Source organism: Curcuma longa, chromosome 4 (genome assembly GCF_044706935.1).
Source record: "Curcuma longa cultivar G26 ecotype Majalengka, Jawa Barat chromosome 4, ITB_CL_G26_1.1, whole genome shotgun sequence".
NCBI classification, from domain to species: Eukaryota; Viridiplantae; Streptophyta; class Magnoliopsida; order Zingiberales; family Zingiberaceae; genus Curcuma; species Curcuma longa.
In genome coordinates, this window is record NC_133864.1 from 13,780,264 (window position 1) to 13,795,836 (window position 15,573).

A 15,573-nucleotide genomic window follows, 5' to 3' on the forward strand; every position below is an offset into this window, starting at 1 on the left:
CGACAAGGCCTAGAGGTGGAAGAATTTTTTATATTTTTTTCATTTTTAAAGAAAAATAATATTTTGAGACAGAAGTACGTCCCTTGGAAAATATAAAAAGTACAGTACAATCTTTACAAATTCTAAAATTCAGATACATCCTTTGTAAAAAAACCCGTATTTATTTTCCTAACAAGTGCACAAGTTCAGTACAAAGTGCAGAAATTTAATAAAAGCAAAAGCGTCTTTGGTAGATGTGTAAACTACTCGTGTATTTGTATGCATGGTGTAAGGATGATAAAATGTTACACAGTTAAAAATGACCTTGTCAACTAACAAAAATATACGACTTTAGACCATTGTAGAATGCAGGTGAATTAGTTATAATAGACAAATACAGACTACTAATCTCAAGGTTGAAACAAGACAAGTGTTATCTTATAAAGGGAGTTCATTCTAATTTTTATTCCAAACTAGTCCACATTTGCACCTTCATCATAATCTGAAGCTCATCATAATCTGAAACTCAGGATTTCTCTGTCAAAACTCATCTCCGAGTTTTCTTGAGTCTCTTGCAAGTGCTCACTGGTGATCGGCATCACCATCTGTCTTTTTATGCCCCTCGACGCTCCAACACAAAATAGGATTCAAACCTTACACAGTAGAGATCAACCCATGAAGGAGCTATTTGGAGTTGCTTCTCCATGCTCCCCTTTGAAAGGTCTTAAGAATTGCGACCTCGTCATGAACAATAAACCCTATCAACCAACAAATCTTAAAATAATCGAGCATGCTTTTGGAGCATCAGAGATCTTCCCCATTAATTCTGTTAGGTGCTAATTTTCAACAAGTTAGGAAAACTAGTGCTATGAAATGCAACCAAATGCCGACAAACTTGCCTCGGATGCGAGAAAGGAAAGTGTTGTCCCACAATATGAATAAGTTAGCCCGTCAACAATGGCGAAATGCCCTAATTGACAGCTGACTCCAACCTAAATTAATACCCCACTCAATTTATTCCTTTGAATGCACTCTCAGGTCTCTTTACAACTCGAAGAAACAAACATCCTTCTCAATGCAATCCCGGAAAGTTATCTTGTCGCTATCTTCCACACTTTGTTTTTTTTATTTTTCGTTTTGCTGGCGGCAATTATTAACCAGAATGGACGAAGCATCGTGTTCTATCGCCCAAAATTTTTTATTTGGGTGCAGGATCAAGCACTTATCTTCTAATCTTTCACTATTGTGAATTAATTTTTCGTTGTTTTTTCATGGTGGACATTGTCCCAGTACAAAAGATCTCAACCATCACGAGTTGAATTCAACAGAAATGCTTTGACTTTTTCCAAAAGGAGGGAGACCAGTTGGGCAACTACAGTATGCAATCCACTGCCTTTGAGTCTCCACTACCTTTTTTTCCTCCCTTTGTTCCAATTTATTAGTGTTCTTCTTCACCTTTGTTGTGGAATTCTATAAGCTTTGACGTCCACTTTCCCTGTATTGTTCTTTATCCTCCCCTGCAGGTTTGGTCGTGTTCTAAGTGTGCTCCTTTGAAGAATTGTCATCTTGGTATGTTTTTGCATAAAGATTCGATTTTTGACAGTAATTTGATCCAGGAACTTATCAAAATAGGTTCTTGACATCGATTCGAGAATTTTTGTTCCCTTTTTTTGTTTTACCATGAAACTGCAGCTTCTTTGACTTCAATTCCGCAGGTAAAGCTTCTAGGGGTTGTTGAGGCTTTAGCCAGCAATTTCCTCTGCCAAAGTCGGGTTTTCATTAATTTAAAGCTCCAATGTTTCTTCTGCAGTCTTCAAGCTTCGTTACTAGTTAGCTTCTTGAAGGAATGGAAATCGTCGACAACAGGAACACATTCGCCGGCGAACTTAGCCACCGAGGATTCGCCGGCTTCCTCGATGTTTTCGTCCACCAAGCTCGCGACATCCACAACATCTGCATCTACCACAAGCAGGACGTTTACGCCAAGCTCTGCCTCACCAGCGACCCGGACGTCACTGTCTCCACCCGAACCATCAATGGTGGCGGCCAGAACCCGGTCTTCGACGAGCGGCTCCGACTCTGCGTGCGGACGGTCGAGTCGTCCCTCAAGTGCGAGATTTGGATGCTGAGCAAGGTGAAGAACTACCTGGAAGACCAGCTGCTGGGTTTCGCCCTGGTGCCCCTAGCCGACGTCCTCGTGGTCGACGGCAAGCTACTGGCGCAGGAGTTCTCCCTCTCCTCTACCGACCTCTTCCATTCCCCTGCTGGTTTCATTCGTCTCTCGCTCTCTTACGCCGGCGCTTCCCCGGATGTGATGGCGCTCCCACAGGTGAACCCCCTGCTCCCCGAAGCCACCTTGCCGGAGACAGAAAACCCCCATGAGTACCAGAAGATCGAGTTCCCGGACTTGAAAGTTGCCAAGGAGAATCAGATGATGATATCGGAGTACTTCGGTCTCGAATGCTCGGACATGGAGACACAGTGCGCCGAGGCGTTGATCGATCCGGAGAACTGCAATCGTGAGGATGAGGAAGCAGGGGTGCGCCTCGTGGAGAGCTTCTCCGGCATCAAGGACAGATCGTACTCAACTGGTGCTCCAAAGAACGACACTCCTGTTACCAGTGCCTCGACCAGTGACTCTTCTCTCTCGCTTCCACCCACCTCTCCGTCCACCTCTCGCGGTTTCTTAGCCACCGCAACTCCGAGCCCGAAAGAGAAGAATCCGAGAGTCGCAGAGAGCGAGACCAATTCGAACAGCAACAATTCAACAATGAATCAAATCATCCGCATCAACATTGAGCCAGAGCAAACACTGGTGCAACAGGATATAGTGGACATGTACATGAAGAGCATGCAGCAATTTACAGAGTCATTGGCCAACATGAAACTTCCAATGGAAGTGGACGGTAACTCCTCTTCGACTTTGCAGACTGCTACTGTGAGTTCCGACGATAGGCCGGCGACGGTGGCAGCAAAGGGAATCGGTTCTCGTGTGTTCTACGGGAGCCGGGCCTTCTTCTGAGCTCAATGCTAAGTACCAAACACACAACTTGTTAACTCTGTGTGTGCGTGTCAGACTTCTTGTCATCAGTATTTCCACTTGCGTCTTAACGCTTATGCTCATGGCCGACTTCTTGGTATCAGATGGCCTACGTTCTAAAGCTTATCCACTTCATGAAGCGTTTCTAATACTTGTCTGATTTTCATTTTGGACGAGTTGAATTAGTATATAATTAGTTGCCTTGGCTCTCTTCAAAAAGTTTGGACTCGAACTTGTAAATGTTCAGTTTGCACTTTTTATTTTTCAATACTTGTGTTCGTTCTTTTTCCTAAATAAATATACATGAAAGTATTGAAAACTTGCCAACTTTATATAAATTATTCAAGTTTCTTTCTTCTTTAAGTCCATTTGTTGTATTTCGTCCAATTCATTCATTGCATTTGACTCTTTTTTTTCAAAGAGAAGTTCAACTTATTCGATTCATCTGGAAAGTTTGACATGTTCTACATAGTACAAAATAACTATGTGATGGATCAACAACCTAATTTCATATCTACTTTTTGTAATACTATTCTATTCACTATAATATTATTCAAGTTCAGTACCGCTCAACCTCTTTGACTGTTTCACCTACATATATATAATATATAGGACAGCTTAAACATCTTTTTTTTTAAGTATAATTTAGGAAAAGAATGAGAAAGATGATTTAGCTTAATCAGTTTATTTGAACCATCTCATCCAACCTATTCGCTCTAGTAGGCTTGTGTGAACAATTCAGTCTCTATTTAACCCTTTGATCTATCCCATCTATCTAATCAAACCAAACCAATTTAACCTAGATAATTCATCCAACCCACCTTTTCATCATCTGCTTCACATGTCAAATCCACTTGCTCACATTTTTCTTCTCCTCCTATTTGTTTAGTTTATTCATCTTATTTTATCAATTTTAAATAATAAATAAAACTAAATAATGATCATCCATGCTAGATTGTTGTTCTGATCTTAGCCAATCCTATCGCCTAGTTCTTTGATCTCATTTGCAATAGCAAGCAGTTTCATTTTCACTTCTGTTTTGTTATCCCAAGTTGTCGTATCAGTGCCTTCAAAGTTCAAGTTTCCTCATCAGTATGACCTTACTATCCATCCTCTAGTTCCAAGGCGTCACAACATGCCTACTCTGCTTGAATTCTCTTGGTTCTAAGACTAAGACCTTGGCCATGTAAAATAACATTGATCCTGCAGTTCCACTGTGGTCTTGCCAACATTTTCATGTATCTTAGCAAATGCACAACGTAACATACTAACATCACCAGGTGCTTCCTTCACCCACTCTGATCATCACATGTAGGGCCGATGCACATTGAAGTTGATCACCTAAACCATCAAGCAAATTTTCCATTCAACACTAGAGTCTAGAGCTTCATTATGATAATATACACGTACTGTGAGCACTGTGCCATTAAGCCACTCCCTAATTCAGTTTCCCAAAGTCCCTTTTTTGCCTCGTGACCTCGCGGTCGCGGCTCACTCGCCCGACCCCCGACGGACATTTAAAGCGACGTCGGGGACACGCAATCGCACCGTCCTCTTCTCCCATGTCTGCACCACTTGCGATGTTACTAAGTTGGAGAAGAGCGAGGTCATTGCCATGGTTACTCAACCCCCTTTGTAAATTGTTAAACTGAGAACGGAAAGCGAAATGCTCTCGATTAATATAATCCAATTTCGCGGTATGCAAAAAAAATTAATTTTTTCCTTTTTTACAATTGAAGAAGTATGAATTAAAGCCTAGATTTCCCTGCAGATTTTTTACCATAATTATCGGGATGTTCTTTTCGCCACCACCAGCTAATGCTTTAATTGGACAGCTGTGAGAGGTTAGTGCATTGCCTTATACGGTTTACGAATACGGTGGGAATTTAAGGGACATGGAAAATATGTATTTCGACCATCCAGTGAGCAGTGAAGCAAGTATTTATTGTTTAGTTGGGACAAGAGAAGAGCATTGGTCCCATGGGGAGCCAATTCAGTCGCCATGATGATGGTCGATTGGATAGCGATTACGGGGGTCAATTCGGCCATTTAGTTCGAAGGCCACAATCTCTTCAGATTATAACCATGAAGTTTTTTGTTTTTTTTGGTTAAATTATCGTCTGAACAAGGTACGCTTTAATGCCTTCTTTATTGGTTGATTTCTTGCTGTAATATTCTCACGATTAATGGTAATGAGTTTTTGTTTTTTATTTGGGATAAACATACGCATGCAACGAGTCTATAAAAAGGAGGCGATTTTTTTTACCTTCCCTCGTTTCGAAATCAAGGATTTATTTATTGCTTTCTGTTTCGTCTCCGCTCTCTGCCAGTCCCAAGAATTGTTGAAGGAACACTAGGCTGGCTTTGCATGCGACACTGTAAGTTTTGCAATCGGAAGAGTTTTTGTTTCTTTTGTGTCTTCGGTTGGTCAGGGAGTGGAGTTTGTGCAGCAGGTTTGTTTGATTTGTGTTGGTTTTCCTCCGAGAAGGGGCTTTTCGATGCATTGTTGAGCCTGTTTTCTCATGTCCGTAATCTTCCGCCACTCTCCCAGCCGATGCTTGTTCTTGTTCGTTGTTGCTTTTGACTGGAGTTTGTGAAACCAAAAAGGCATCGTCTATTGATTGCGTTGCTCTGTCTCCTTGACGCATTGATTTCCATTGTCGTAAAAGGGTTCTTCGTTTTTTCGCCCTCCGTTTCATATGGTTCAACAACTGTTCCCATCCCTTCTCTTTTAGTTGCAGTTTTGTTTATTGCAAACTGCAAACTTTGGCTTTAAACGCTGTCTGTATTTTCTTCCGGAAAGGAGAAAGGAAAGGTGTAGTTTTCACGCATCCCTCTGTCTTTTCTCCCTTTCCATTTAATTTTACTCTTTATTTCTCTCATTCTCCTTCGTTCTCTCCTTACCCATTCTGCTGGTTTCCAGAGATACTACATTGTTAATCTGTATTATTAAGTGGTAATTTATGTTATTCAACAGGTGTTTTGGTACAAAGTTTTCGCTAGAAAACTCTCCTGCTTCCCATTTGTGTTTTTCATGAGAATGATGCTCAGGAACTTACTCATTCTTTACTGCACAGGATGGAGAAGTTGGAAGTTGCTGATTGTGTGTTCAACAGAATTCAAAAGATTGAACCAGAAAATGCTATGAAGCTCATTGGTTATCTTCTTTTGAAGTACACACAAAAGGAGTTCTTGGAGTTTGCACTAGGACCAGATGATCAGATCCTTTCTCTGATCAATGAAGCCAAAGCATACATCGCTTCATCAAGAAAGATGAACATGGCCATTCCTATGCAATTCAACCAAGATCCGCAGTTTCACTACATGCCTCATTCCCCAACTTTTTCAACAATTATCCCTTCACCTTCTGATCTTCGGATTGGAGTTCCCCGTTTTGCTTCTTGGCTATCTCCTCAAGAGATGCCACTTCCTCAAAATACAGAGATCTTGCCTTCTTTAAATACTGATTTGATATGCAAACAAACTGCTCTTTTGGCCTTGAAGGACCAACCAAATGATTTGAATCCCTTTGGTACTGACCACTCAAAAAATTACTGCTTGCCTGATGCTGTACTTGCTGGTGGTTTCTGTTCGAGTAGCAATGCACGGTTGCGCCAAGCGTGGCTCGAATCATCTCCCAAAGCATGCCATTATTTTCACAGGGGATACTGTAAGAATGGTATCAACTGTCGCTTTTTCCATGCTCAGTTAACTCCTGAACAGTTTAAAGATATGCATGATCCAGAATTGTATGAGTTTGGTAATGAGGATCATATGATTCCACCAGGGGCATTTGCCAAATTGGAAATGGAGATCACAGAATTACTGAAATCAAAGAGTGGGGCTCCTATTTCTATAGCCTCCTTGCCAAACATGTACCATGAAAAATATGGTAAAATGCTTCAGGCTGATGGATATCTTACGGAGAGCCAGCGTCATGGTAAGGGTGGCTTCAGTTTGACAAAGCTGCTTAATCAGTTGAATCATAGCATTCAACTAATAGACAGGTACTTATTTGCTATGAAGGATGTTTGCCATTAGATAGAGAGCTTCCATAAATGATCGAAAAGAAAATTACTAACTACTATTCAAATGCAGACCTCATGGGCAGCATTCAGTTATACTTGCAGAAGATGCTCCCAAGTATATGGAGTACAAGGGTGAGAGGGTGGATCAGTTTGGAGTACTTTTAAGTTCTCATCAGATATATCTTACTTTCCCTGCTGAAAGCATGTTCTCGGAGCAAGATGTCTTCAATTATTTCAAGTAATATACATATTCCAATTTCTTGTCTGACAACAAGTTTATTCAATATATATAATATGCTCAGGAGTCATATTCCATGTTAACAGTCAGTATGGCCCTGTACATGATGTGAGAATTCCGCGCCAAGAGAAGCGAATGTTCGGGTTTGTGAGTTTCCTCTACTCAGAGACTGTCAAAGTTATTTTGGCAATGGGACATCCACATTACATTTGTGGTTCACGCGTTCTAGTTAAGCCATACAAGGAGAAATCAAAGCTTACAGACAAGTAAATTGATTTAACTTCTCATTGTCTTTGTTCTTTGGAACCCTTAAAAATGATCTATCATATTTTGTGGATTTCATGTTTTTTCTTATAAAAAAAGTATATATTATTTTGCTTTGATGATTGTATAAACTATTAGTCACCAAAGTAGTTGAGTGTTTGCAGAAAGTACCCGGAAAAGGAGCCTTTTATGTGTTTCCCTTCTCAATGTTTTGCAATGGACCACAACACAGATACAAGTTGGTGCAGTTTCATCAATTGTTTGCATACTGTGATCATCCCTTGTTTATGTATTGACCTAATGATATCTTATTCTAGTGCTCAATACATCTGAAGGTGCTGGATATATCCAGAGACAGCTCTCTGAAGGTCATGAGCTCGCTATTGAACTTGATAGAAGACGGCTGTTTGAACTGCAGCTAAACTGTAATCACCTGACATCTCAATCATATTTCAGCAGCAAAAGCAATGAGCGAAAGTCTATGGAAGGTAAAGTTGAATTTGTTCTGCTATTCATATCATCCAAAACGGCCACTTATTTTACATGTATTCAGTTGCAGTTGATGTCAACAACCATTCCACTTATTCAATGAGTGGCCTCAGAAGTGACTGCATGGCTAAGCAGGAAATGAACAATTGCAGTGATAGAAAGAGGTCAGCAATTATACAATCCATGCACTGCTTAGTTTGAGGCAGCCGAAATTAATCTGAAATGTAATGTTATGTTGTTTTCTATCCTAATTAGTTTCTGTTATCCTTTTGCAGTGATCACATACAACTTCCAGATAGTCCCTTCTATTCACCTGAGACTGGATGTAGCATTTCCACAGTCATATAGAATTCGTTAAGAACTCTACCTAGAATTAGAGTGAGCATTCAACACTGATACAGGTGATTCAAAGTTATACTATCTTCTCAAGCATTCAGAGGAACCCAATCCAAAAGAAACCATCATCTGATTATACATTCGTCTATAAGGCCATACATATCATAGAAAAGCTACTTGAAAATAGGAACGATACCTTGCAATGTTTAGCACTAAACAAATTAGTGACATTAGACAGATTTAGCTTGTGTTTTGTTATACAATGTTGGTTTCCATACTAAAAGAACAAAAGACATAAATGCTTTACTATTTGCAAAGATGTTTATGGATTAGTGTTACAATTTTCATTTTCAAAAAGCTTGGTTATTCTAGGCTGCAGTATCAAACTGGCCTAGCCATCCGACTTTGTTGTGTGGATGTTGGATGCTGGATGCTTTTGCGATCTAGTCATGTCGAATTCCTTCTGGCTTTAAGATTGTCAACGTGATTCATTTTGTTCTTTGGTTCGTAACCAAGCACCAGGCGAAAAGCAATTGCACATGAAGCTTGGGAAAACCTGGGACCGCTCACATGTGATCCTCTCAATTCTCATGGCTTGCCTCCCTTCTATGACATTATTGCACTGGGAGAATCTAGTTGGATTTGGTCCTGTTTATCCTGAAAACAGAAAACCTTAGATCGTGATCTCGGATAGATTTGATTTGTTCTTTGATGTTACGTGTCTGGTAGGGCCAACCATTCCTCAAGCTGGCTCCTTGAGTTTTAAGCCCTGTCACGATTGCTGGCCCCATGGCGATCGTCTTGCTCGGTGCCATCACTCTCCTCACTGTGTCATATTAGCTATGATAAACAAGGACATGTCTGCTAGGGCCAACCATCCCTCAAGCTGGTCTCTTGAGGCTTAAGCCTTGTCACCATTGCTGGCCCATGGCGATCGTAGCTTCTTGGTGCCATCACTCTCCTCACTGGAAAATAAGCAAGGACGGCCGCGCAGTGACGATTATTAGATTAGGTTCGTTGTCTGCTTTAGGTGGTGGTGGATTGCATTGACAGCAGTGGAGGATTGCATTCATTTTCAACCAAAGTCCCTTTCGGCTTTTGATTCCTGTAGCTGCTCCACCTTCCAATTCCCTGTCTGTTCTTACTGACTTCCTCACTTGGAATGAGACCATCAAAACATTCTTAATCGCATTTATCAAAGCACTGTGTGTTTCAGCAGTTTTGATTTTGCTGTGTTTCTTTATAGAACGACAGATTCGAGTGAAGTGAGGAATTGAACAAGATTTGACTACTTTTCAATCATTGAATACTTTCCAATCTATGGGCTGGCGTTTTAAAACACTGCAATAATAAGTTTATTAATGGAACTCAATCGACAACAAATATATTATATAAGCACAATATTAGTTATGTTCTCATAATTGGACGCTCACTCGTAATCGTATTCATCGTAATCAATTAATAAATAAATATATTTATGAAGACGTCTCTTAACAACCTAAAGTATTTTGTTTTTTTAGTTTTCTTTCAAACCCCAATTAATCAGCAATTATTCAAAAAAAAAAATCTAGATTTAGGCCAAAGTTGATCGATTGTGCAATGTGAATAAACATTACTCTGTCGAGCGTAAAGTAAAACATAAAGAAAGGATTCCATTTCGACTAAAAGGACAAAGGTATTTAGAAAAAAAATACATTTCTTCTTTTCTTTGCTCTAAGGAAAAGGATTCATTTGATAATTGAACATGGGGACTAATAAAACAATCTTTTTTTTAATAATAGTGCTGAATTTGTAAAATGTATTTATATGTAAATTTTAAAGTGATATCCTCTGAATCTTAAGATGATGTTGTGAGTCTCATCTCGTGCGTGTCGTTTCCATTTGCAATGGTGCACACTTGTGCATGTCTCTATGCATTTGTTGGATTGCAAGGCACTAAACTTATATCCTTTAGTATTTGGATCTAGCTACATTTTTTTCATTTCATTGGAATTTTATCATTCTTCTGTAAAAGATGGAATCCGTCAACTTAGCGGCCCCACCGGTCGGTCCCACGACCATTTGTGAGGAGGTAAATCGAGAAAACTACAGTTGGTCACGACCCTTGCCGCAGGAGGATATTGCCTACGATCCAATTTATGCGTGAGATCATTGGAAAATTTTATTCAATTATTCTGCAAAAGATGGGCCACCTTAGCGGTCCCACACGATCACGACCATCCTACAAGGATTTACAGTTGGTCGTAGGAGGGTATTGCTTGACTTGCCAGGATTTGAATCCTTGTCCTCTCCTGTAACTCTGCTGCATCGTAACCAAAACTGCAGAAATTTTAATCGCTATAAAAAGAGAAATTTATCATCGGTTTAGCAATTTTATCAATCATTCAATCATACATCGAAGAGCTCATCTTGCAGTCATTATTACGCTATATTATAGCAAATTTAATCGATAGTAATTTTATTTCAATTATAATAGCCACTGAGTGAGCTACTGGTTAGTCGCGTAACTCGTGTACGAGCACTGGGGGTGTCGCCTTAGGTCTGCCCCTGTCCGCTTCTCTCTTTCTTCTCCGTCCGTCGAAGAAATTCAGCCCTGGCAGCCTGCGGATCGCCAATCTCTTTAGGGGCTCTAGTTGTCGTTTGGTGCGACCCCAATTGTTAGAGACGGTAAATCTTTTTGACTACTTTGTTTCCAAATTTGGGATTCGAAGTCGTTGGATCTCGACGAGTGTGTTTTGATTGGGAATTGCAGGGTTTCTTTGAACGAAAGAGGGAGATGAGCAAGGGGCGGGCTCCCGAACCGCTGGATTTTTTCATCTGGACTGTCGAGGTATCTTTTGCCTCGCTTTGTTTCCTTAAATGTGAAATGTTTGAGCACGGAATGCATCCAGCACTGATCGTAGACATTTAGCTTTTCTATGCTTTACGAGTTCTTTTTCCAGTAGAACAATTAATCTCAGATGGAGTTTAAAGTTACCCATGCCTCGATTGAGATCAGCGCCCCAGTTTGAATTGCCTAGTGAGAATTAAAATAGTTCATATAGACTTTTTTTTTTCCATCAATTGCCAATATACCTGTTATGCGGCTATGTGGATTGAGAAGGATGTTGTTATAGTTATGCCAGGCGTCTGTGTTCGAGTGTAGGCAATAGTAAAATATGTAGAAACTCATTCTTTAAATGCTAGTTTGATGAACGTTTGGACAAAAATGCATGGTGGAGGCGGTACTGTTTGACTAAAAAAATACAGAAAGGTGAAATAAATATTACAGAATCCATATGCAGTGGCCTGGAGGTGTATCTTTTGGAATTTCTATATGGTAACTTCTATCCATTTGGTATCTAAACTTTAAACACATTAACTGTCCAAGCCAAGGAGGCTGTGGGTTCTTGTTTTCCTCTGTTGATGTTTGGTCTCTCCCTACAAATTAACCATGGCCAAATGATGGGTGTAAAATGATTGGCAGTGATTATTAGCAACATTTGTCGTGGAAAATTTTTGCTAATCATGCACCAATGATCTGTCCGAATCTATTTGCAAGCCCTAGCATGATATAATATATTAGACAAAATGAAAACGTTGTCTTTTGCATATGATTGCGATTGCATTTTCGCTTGAGAGCTTAGTCACCTACATTTGGACTAGGTATTCAACTGGTACTTTTCTTGCCCTTGCCACCACTAAGCTCCAATTGGCTAGGTTGTGACTGATATAAAACTGACAGACTTAATTAGCAATACAGGATGGATACAAGCATCTATTTGAAGACATTGGTTCTGTTCAGTAAACCTGAACTGACTAAGCCAGCCTAATTTAGACACTGTATATACAATTTCCTCTTGGTGACTGATACCCTGTAATATACATCTGTCTCACCTCATTAACGCATATTCAAGAAGAATTAAACACTTTTAAAAAGCTGATACCATGCTATTTTTTTTGTCTTTTAAGTTATTATGCACCAAGATTTGCTTTCATTTAATTCATCTTATTTTTTTACTGCTTAATTCTCCCTTCAAATTAACATCCTGGATTTGCATTATCGAGAAAGTGCCTTTAAACTCTGTGTAAAATTCTGCAATTTTGTATCTTTAGCATTCACACACCCCATTTGCTGAACATGTATAATAACCATGAAGACAGTAAGAAATATTTTACAAAGAGATAGTGAACCGTTATTTAAATATATTTTATTTCATGATCTCAGGATGTCTGTTTATGGCTTGAAGAGATAAATCTTGGGAGTTACCGCCAGGCTTTTGAGGAAAATGGTGTTAATGGTGAATATCTAGAAAGTCTTTCGATGTTCACCACTGAACAAATACTGCGCTTCATAAGGCGGTGCCACATGAAGTGGGGTGACTTCATTACCCTTTGCAAGGAATTAAGACGCATAAAAGGTTTCTATTCTTCTCTCTTATTTCTTGGAACATAATTGATTGTTTCATTGTCGTGAAGTTGATTTGGCTGAAACATCTTTGTTGATTTCTAACTAAGAAATTTCTTACTTTAATTATCTTGGTCTAAATTTTCAATTATCAAATTGAACTTCTGTGTCAGATACTGGAGTAAAACTCTTGCAAAACTAATTCAACTTATTTTGTACACCTATTGGCTTACAGTTGGACTAAACTGATAAGCCTATTCGCTCATCTCTAACGAAACATTTGTGATGAAAGTACATACACCTATTGGCTTTCTACGTGCCATGTTCTCAAAAGAAGTTTCTTATGAACTTTTCAAGCTGCTCCAAAACCCAAGTTGGAAGTACATGCACTGACACTGGGTAGAAAGCCAATGTGGTCAAATTATTTTTGATTAATGTTCTTCTACCACCGAGTGAAAAAGAAGCTTTCTGTCAAGGTGTCAATCTTTTATCAACCCTTGCTACTAGTGAATCCTAATATTCTCTTTTCAGCCTTTTTGTGTCAAGCTGAAAGCCCCAGATACTTAAATGGCAGGTCCAGTAGTTGGCAACCATACAGTTGTGCAAGTTGTTCTCCTCCACCCATGATCCCCCAAGATAAGATAGAGAAGACTTGTTAAGGTTAATGTTTAACCTACTACAGTGAGTAGACACTGCTAACTAGATTCTTAACTATCTAGCATACCCCTCTTGAGTTTTAGAATAATAATAAAGCGTCATCTGCAAACTGTAATATTTGAAAATCACTATCCGACTAACCTGACCTTACATTTGGCATCTTGTTTGCAACCTGTGTCTGTTACCAGGATGAATAGATTTATGATAAAAGATTACCTTGTCACAACCCCCGTTTCCATCCAAACTATCCTGCTTTGTGGTTGTTGGCAAAAACTACACCTTGGCAGCAGAAACAATATGCATAATTCAAGTGATCCTGTATGCTATGTGTTGTTTAAAGAAAAATATAATTGATGAATAAGACTCACTTTTCTTTGAAAAAATATCTATCCATTTGCCTAAGATTTCATTATTTTAGCTTTTGACCCACTTAAATAATTGTCAAGTTGTGTTCCTACCAAAGCTTGTTTAATTCTATGCTTAACTGCTTATCTCATGCAGTGGCTTGCCTGAAAGGGGAACAAGAAGTCCACAAGCCATGGTGGGCGCGATCATGCCTATCAGTGGTGTTTGTCAGACTAGCTCAGCGGAATAGACAATCCCGCGTTGTATCCTTGAAGTTGGAAACATAAGTCTTAAGTGGAGTACTGCTCATTACATAAGTCTTAAAATGGAGTGCTGCTCATCTTCTCTTTGTTTTGCTTCCCTCCTCCCTGGAAAATGGGTACCGGTGAGTTATAGTTATTGAGTTGTACATGCTCATCTTCGTGAGTTGTGACCTTGTTTCATACAAGTCTGTGATATGCACAGTTTTCCCAGTGTATTGGTTAAATAATCTTCGCACGTGATAAAACTGAACTCGTCTTGATTAAATATAGTTGAATATATATTTGTGATATGTTGGTTTCATTTTTGGCACTAGATCCACAAATATAAAGTACAATTTTCCCACAATTTTGGCAGCTTAGAATTCTTAGTACCATTAGTGGCGTTACGATCAGTTTCTAATGGAATGAACCACGTTTGATGATATCCATCTGTAACTCTCCAAGTTGATTTGATGTATTTATTTTCTGATTTTATTCTTGGGTACATTTATACAATCATGCTGTATATATATGAAAAGAATTGCTCTATTGCGAATAATGGATTGGCATGTTCATCTTATTGTATAGTACCTTAATTGGTCACTGACGTGAACAAGTCTTATTAGAAAGCTATGACCTGGCACCATTGGCTTTTGTTATTCTGAATCTTTGATCAGTCTAAAAATACACTAACTCTGTAGTCTAATAAGGTTTGTCGATAACAAATGAGATTTAGTACTCATTGTATGTGTCTAACAGTATCATATTAAAATTTCAACCAAGTTTTGGTTTTGGTTGATTTGATGAAATTTTGAGCACATATGATCTGATTCGAGCAAAATGTAACAACTTTGAGCATCAAGAAATCTATGATCTGATTCAGACATCTAGATTAAAAAAAAAATAGTGACTAGCATTAAAATGGCCATTTCCTAGCTGACCACCTTCCAAGCAACTCCAGGACAAAAGAGAGCAGGGAATGCCCAATAGAGCAAACAGTAGTATCAAAGCATGCCTTCTGACCCACCAAAAAAAGAACTCATCAACCCCAATGATTATTCCATTCCAAACTCTAATTTTGTCCCCCTTAATGATTGACTGTGGTACATGATCTAGCAACACCCAAGCCAAGAATTAAAAACAACTACTGGTACGATTGCATTCGCTGCGTTTCGACACATCGGGCGCAGTAAGCAGCAGCTCCTCCGCCTAAAAACTAAGTTGCTGGGCTCATCAGAATTTGCTTCTGCACTTTGTAAGCTCCATCGGCTCTAACAGTCAGAACCCTGCAGTGGCACGAATCAGCTCCCAGTTCGTCTTCCAGTGATCAATCTTTCATGGCATCAGCTGCGACTTTTATCATTGAAACTGCTACGATGATTTCAGATTCCCAGAGCTAACCATGTAGAACAAAACACAAACTGATGCACAACAGAAAGGTTTTTGCTGCCTTTTCAGCATGGTCCAGTCCTTAGTGCATCTACTGATCCGATCGGGGTGCTTGTTCCTGCGTCGGACCGAATTGATAGGATGATGCAAAAAAACATATGCGAAGTGGAAGGTCTCTC

The 15,573-nt window shown here is 39.4% G+C and overlaps 3 protein-coding genes across 10 annotated transcripts; all 3 read left to right on the forward strand.

Moving 5' to 3' along the window:
- Positions 1 to 1,371: 1,371 nt before the first annotated feature.
- On the forward strand, positions 1,372 to 3,287 carry LOC141828482 (uncharacterized). Of its 8 annotated transcripts, XM_074715923.1 has the most exons (3): positions 1,372 to 1,502; positions 1,612 to 1,694; positions 1,790 to 3,287. In XM_074715923.1, the coding sequence occupies exon 3, from the start codon at positions 1,826 to 1,828 to the stop codon at positions 2,999 to 3,001; it is 1,176 nt and encodes a 391-aa protein (XP_074572024.1). In that variant the 5' UTR covers positions 1,372 to 1,502; positions 1,612 to 1,694; positions 1,790 to 1,825; the 3' UTR covers positions 3,002 to 3,287. The 8 variants fall into 8 exon arrangements, with proteins under 8 accessions (XP_074572024.1, XP_074572020.1, XP_074572021.1 ...); XM_074715919.1 differs by having other exon boundaries at positions 1,372 to 1,694; XM_074715920.1 differs by having other exon boundaries at positions 1,372 to 1,548; positions 1,612 to 3,287.
- Positions 3,288 to 6,097: 2,810 nt separating this feature from the next.
- Positions 6,098 to 8,560, forward strand: LOC141826841 (zinc finger CCCH domain-containing protein 18-like). The gene is made up of 7 exons (XM_074714155.1): positions 6,098 to 7,026; positions 7,118 to 7,285; positions 7,372 to 7,551; positions 7,714 to 7,787; positions 7,867 to 8,037; positions 8,103 to 8,202; positions 8,314 to 8,560. The coding sequence occupies exons 1-7, from the start codon at positions 6,098 to 6,100 to the stop codon at positions 8,384 to 8,386; spliced, it is 1,695 nt and encodes a 564-aa protein (XP_074570256.1). The 3' UTR covers positions 8,387 to 8,560.
- Positions 8,561 to 10,871: 2,311 nt separating this feature from the next.
- On the forward strand, positions 10,872 to 14,327 carry LOC141826842 (uncharacterized). The gene is made up of 4 exons (XM_074714156.1): positions 10,872 to 11,041; positions 11,127 to 11,204; positions 12,582 to 12,774; positions 13,920 to 14,327. Exons 2-4 carry the CDS (start codon positions 11,151 to 11,153, stop codon positions 14,048 to 14,050), a joined length of 378 nt encoding a protein of 125 aa, XP_074570257.1. The 5' UTR covers positions 10,872 to 11,041; positions 11,127 to 11,150; the 3' UTR covers positions 14,051 to 14,327.
- Positions 14,328 to 15,573: the final 1,246 nt, after the last annotated feature.

What these genes read in the sequence shown, in the direction of transcription:
- LOC141828482 (XM_074715919.1), top strand. Translation starts at nt 1,826, where the DNA reads ATGGAAATCGTCGACAACAGGAACACATTCGCCGGCGAACTTAGCCAC.
- LOC141826841 (XM_074714155.1), top strand. Translation starts at nt 6,098, where the DNA reads ATGGAGAAGTTGGAAGTTGCTGATTGTGTGTTCAACAGAATTCAAAAG. An exon ending in GATGTCTTCAATTATTTCAA is followed by an intron (nt 7,286 to 7,371) that starts GTAATATACATA and finishes CCATGTTAACAG; the next exon opens with TCAGTATGGCCCTGTACATG. An exon ending in AATTGCAGTGATAGAAAGAG is followed by an intron (nt 8,203 to 8,313) that starts GTCAGCAATTAT and finishes ATCCTTTTGCAG; the next exon opens with TGATCACATACAACTTCCAG.
- LOC141826842 (XM_074714156.1), top strand. Translation starts at nt 11,151, where the DNA reads ATGAGCAAGGGGCGGGCTCCCGAACCGCTGGATTTTTTCATCTGGACT. An exon ending in TTTTCATCTGGACTGTCGAG is followed by an intron (nt 11,205 to 12,581) that starts GTATCTTTTGCC and finishes TCATGATCTCAG; the next exon opens with GATGTCTGTTTATGGCTTGA. An exon ending in GGAATTAAGACGCATAAAAG is followed by an intron (nt 12,775 to 13,919) that starts GTTTCTATTCTT and finishes TATCTCATGCAG; the next exon opens with TGGCTTGCCTGAAAGGGGAA.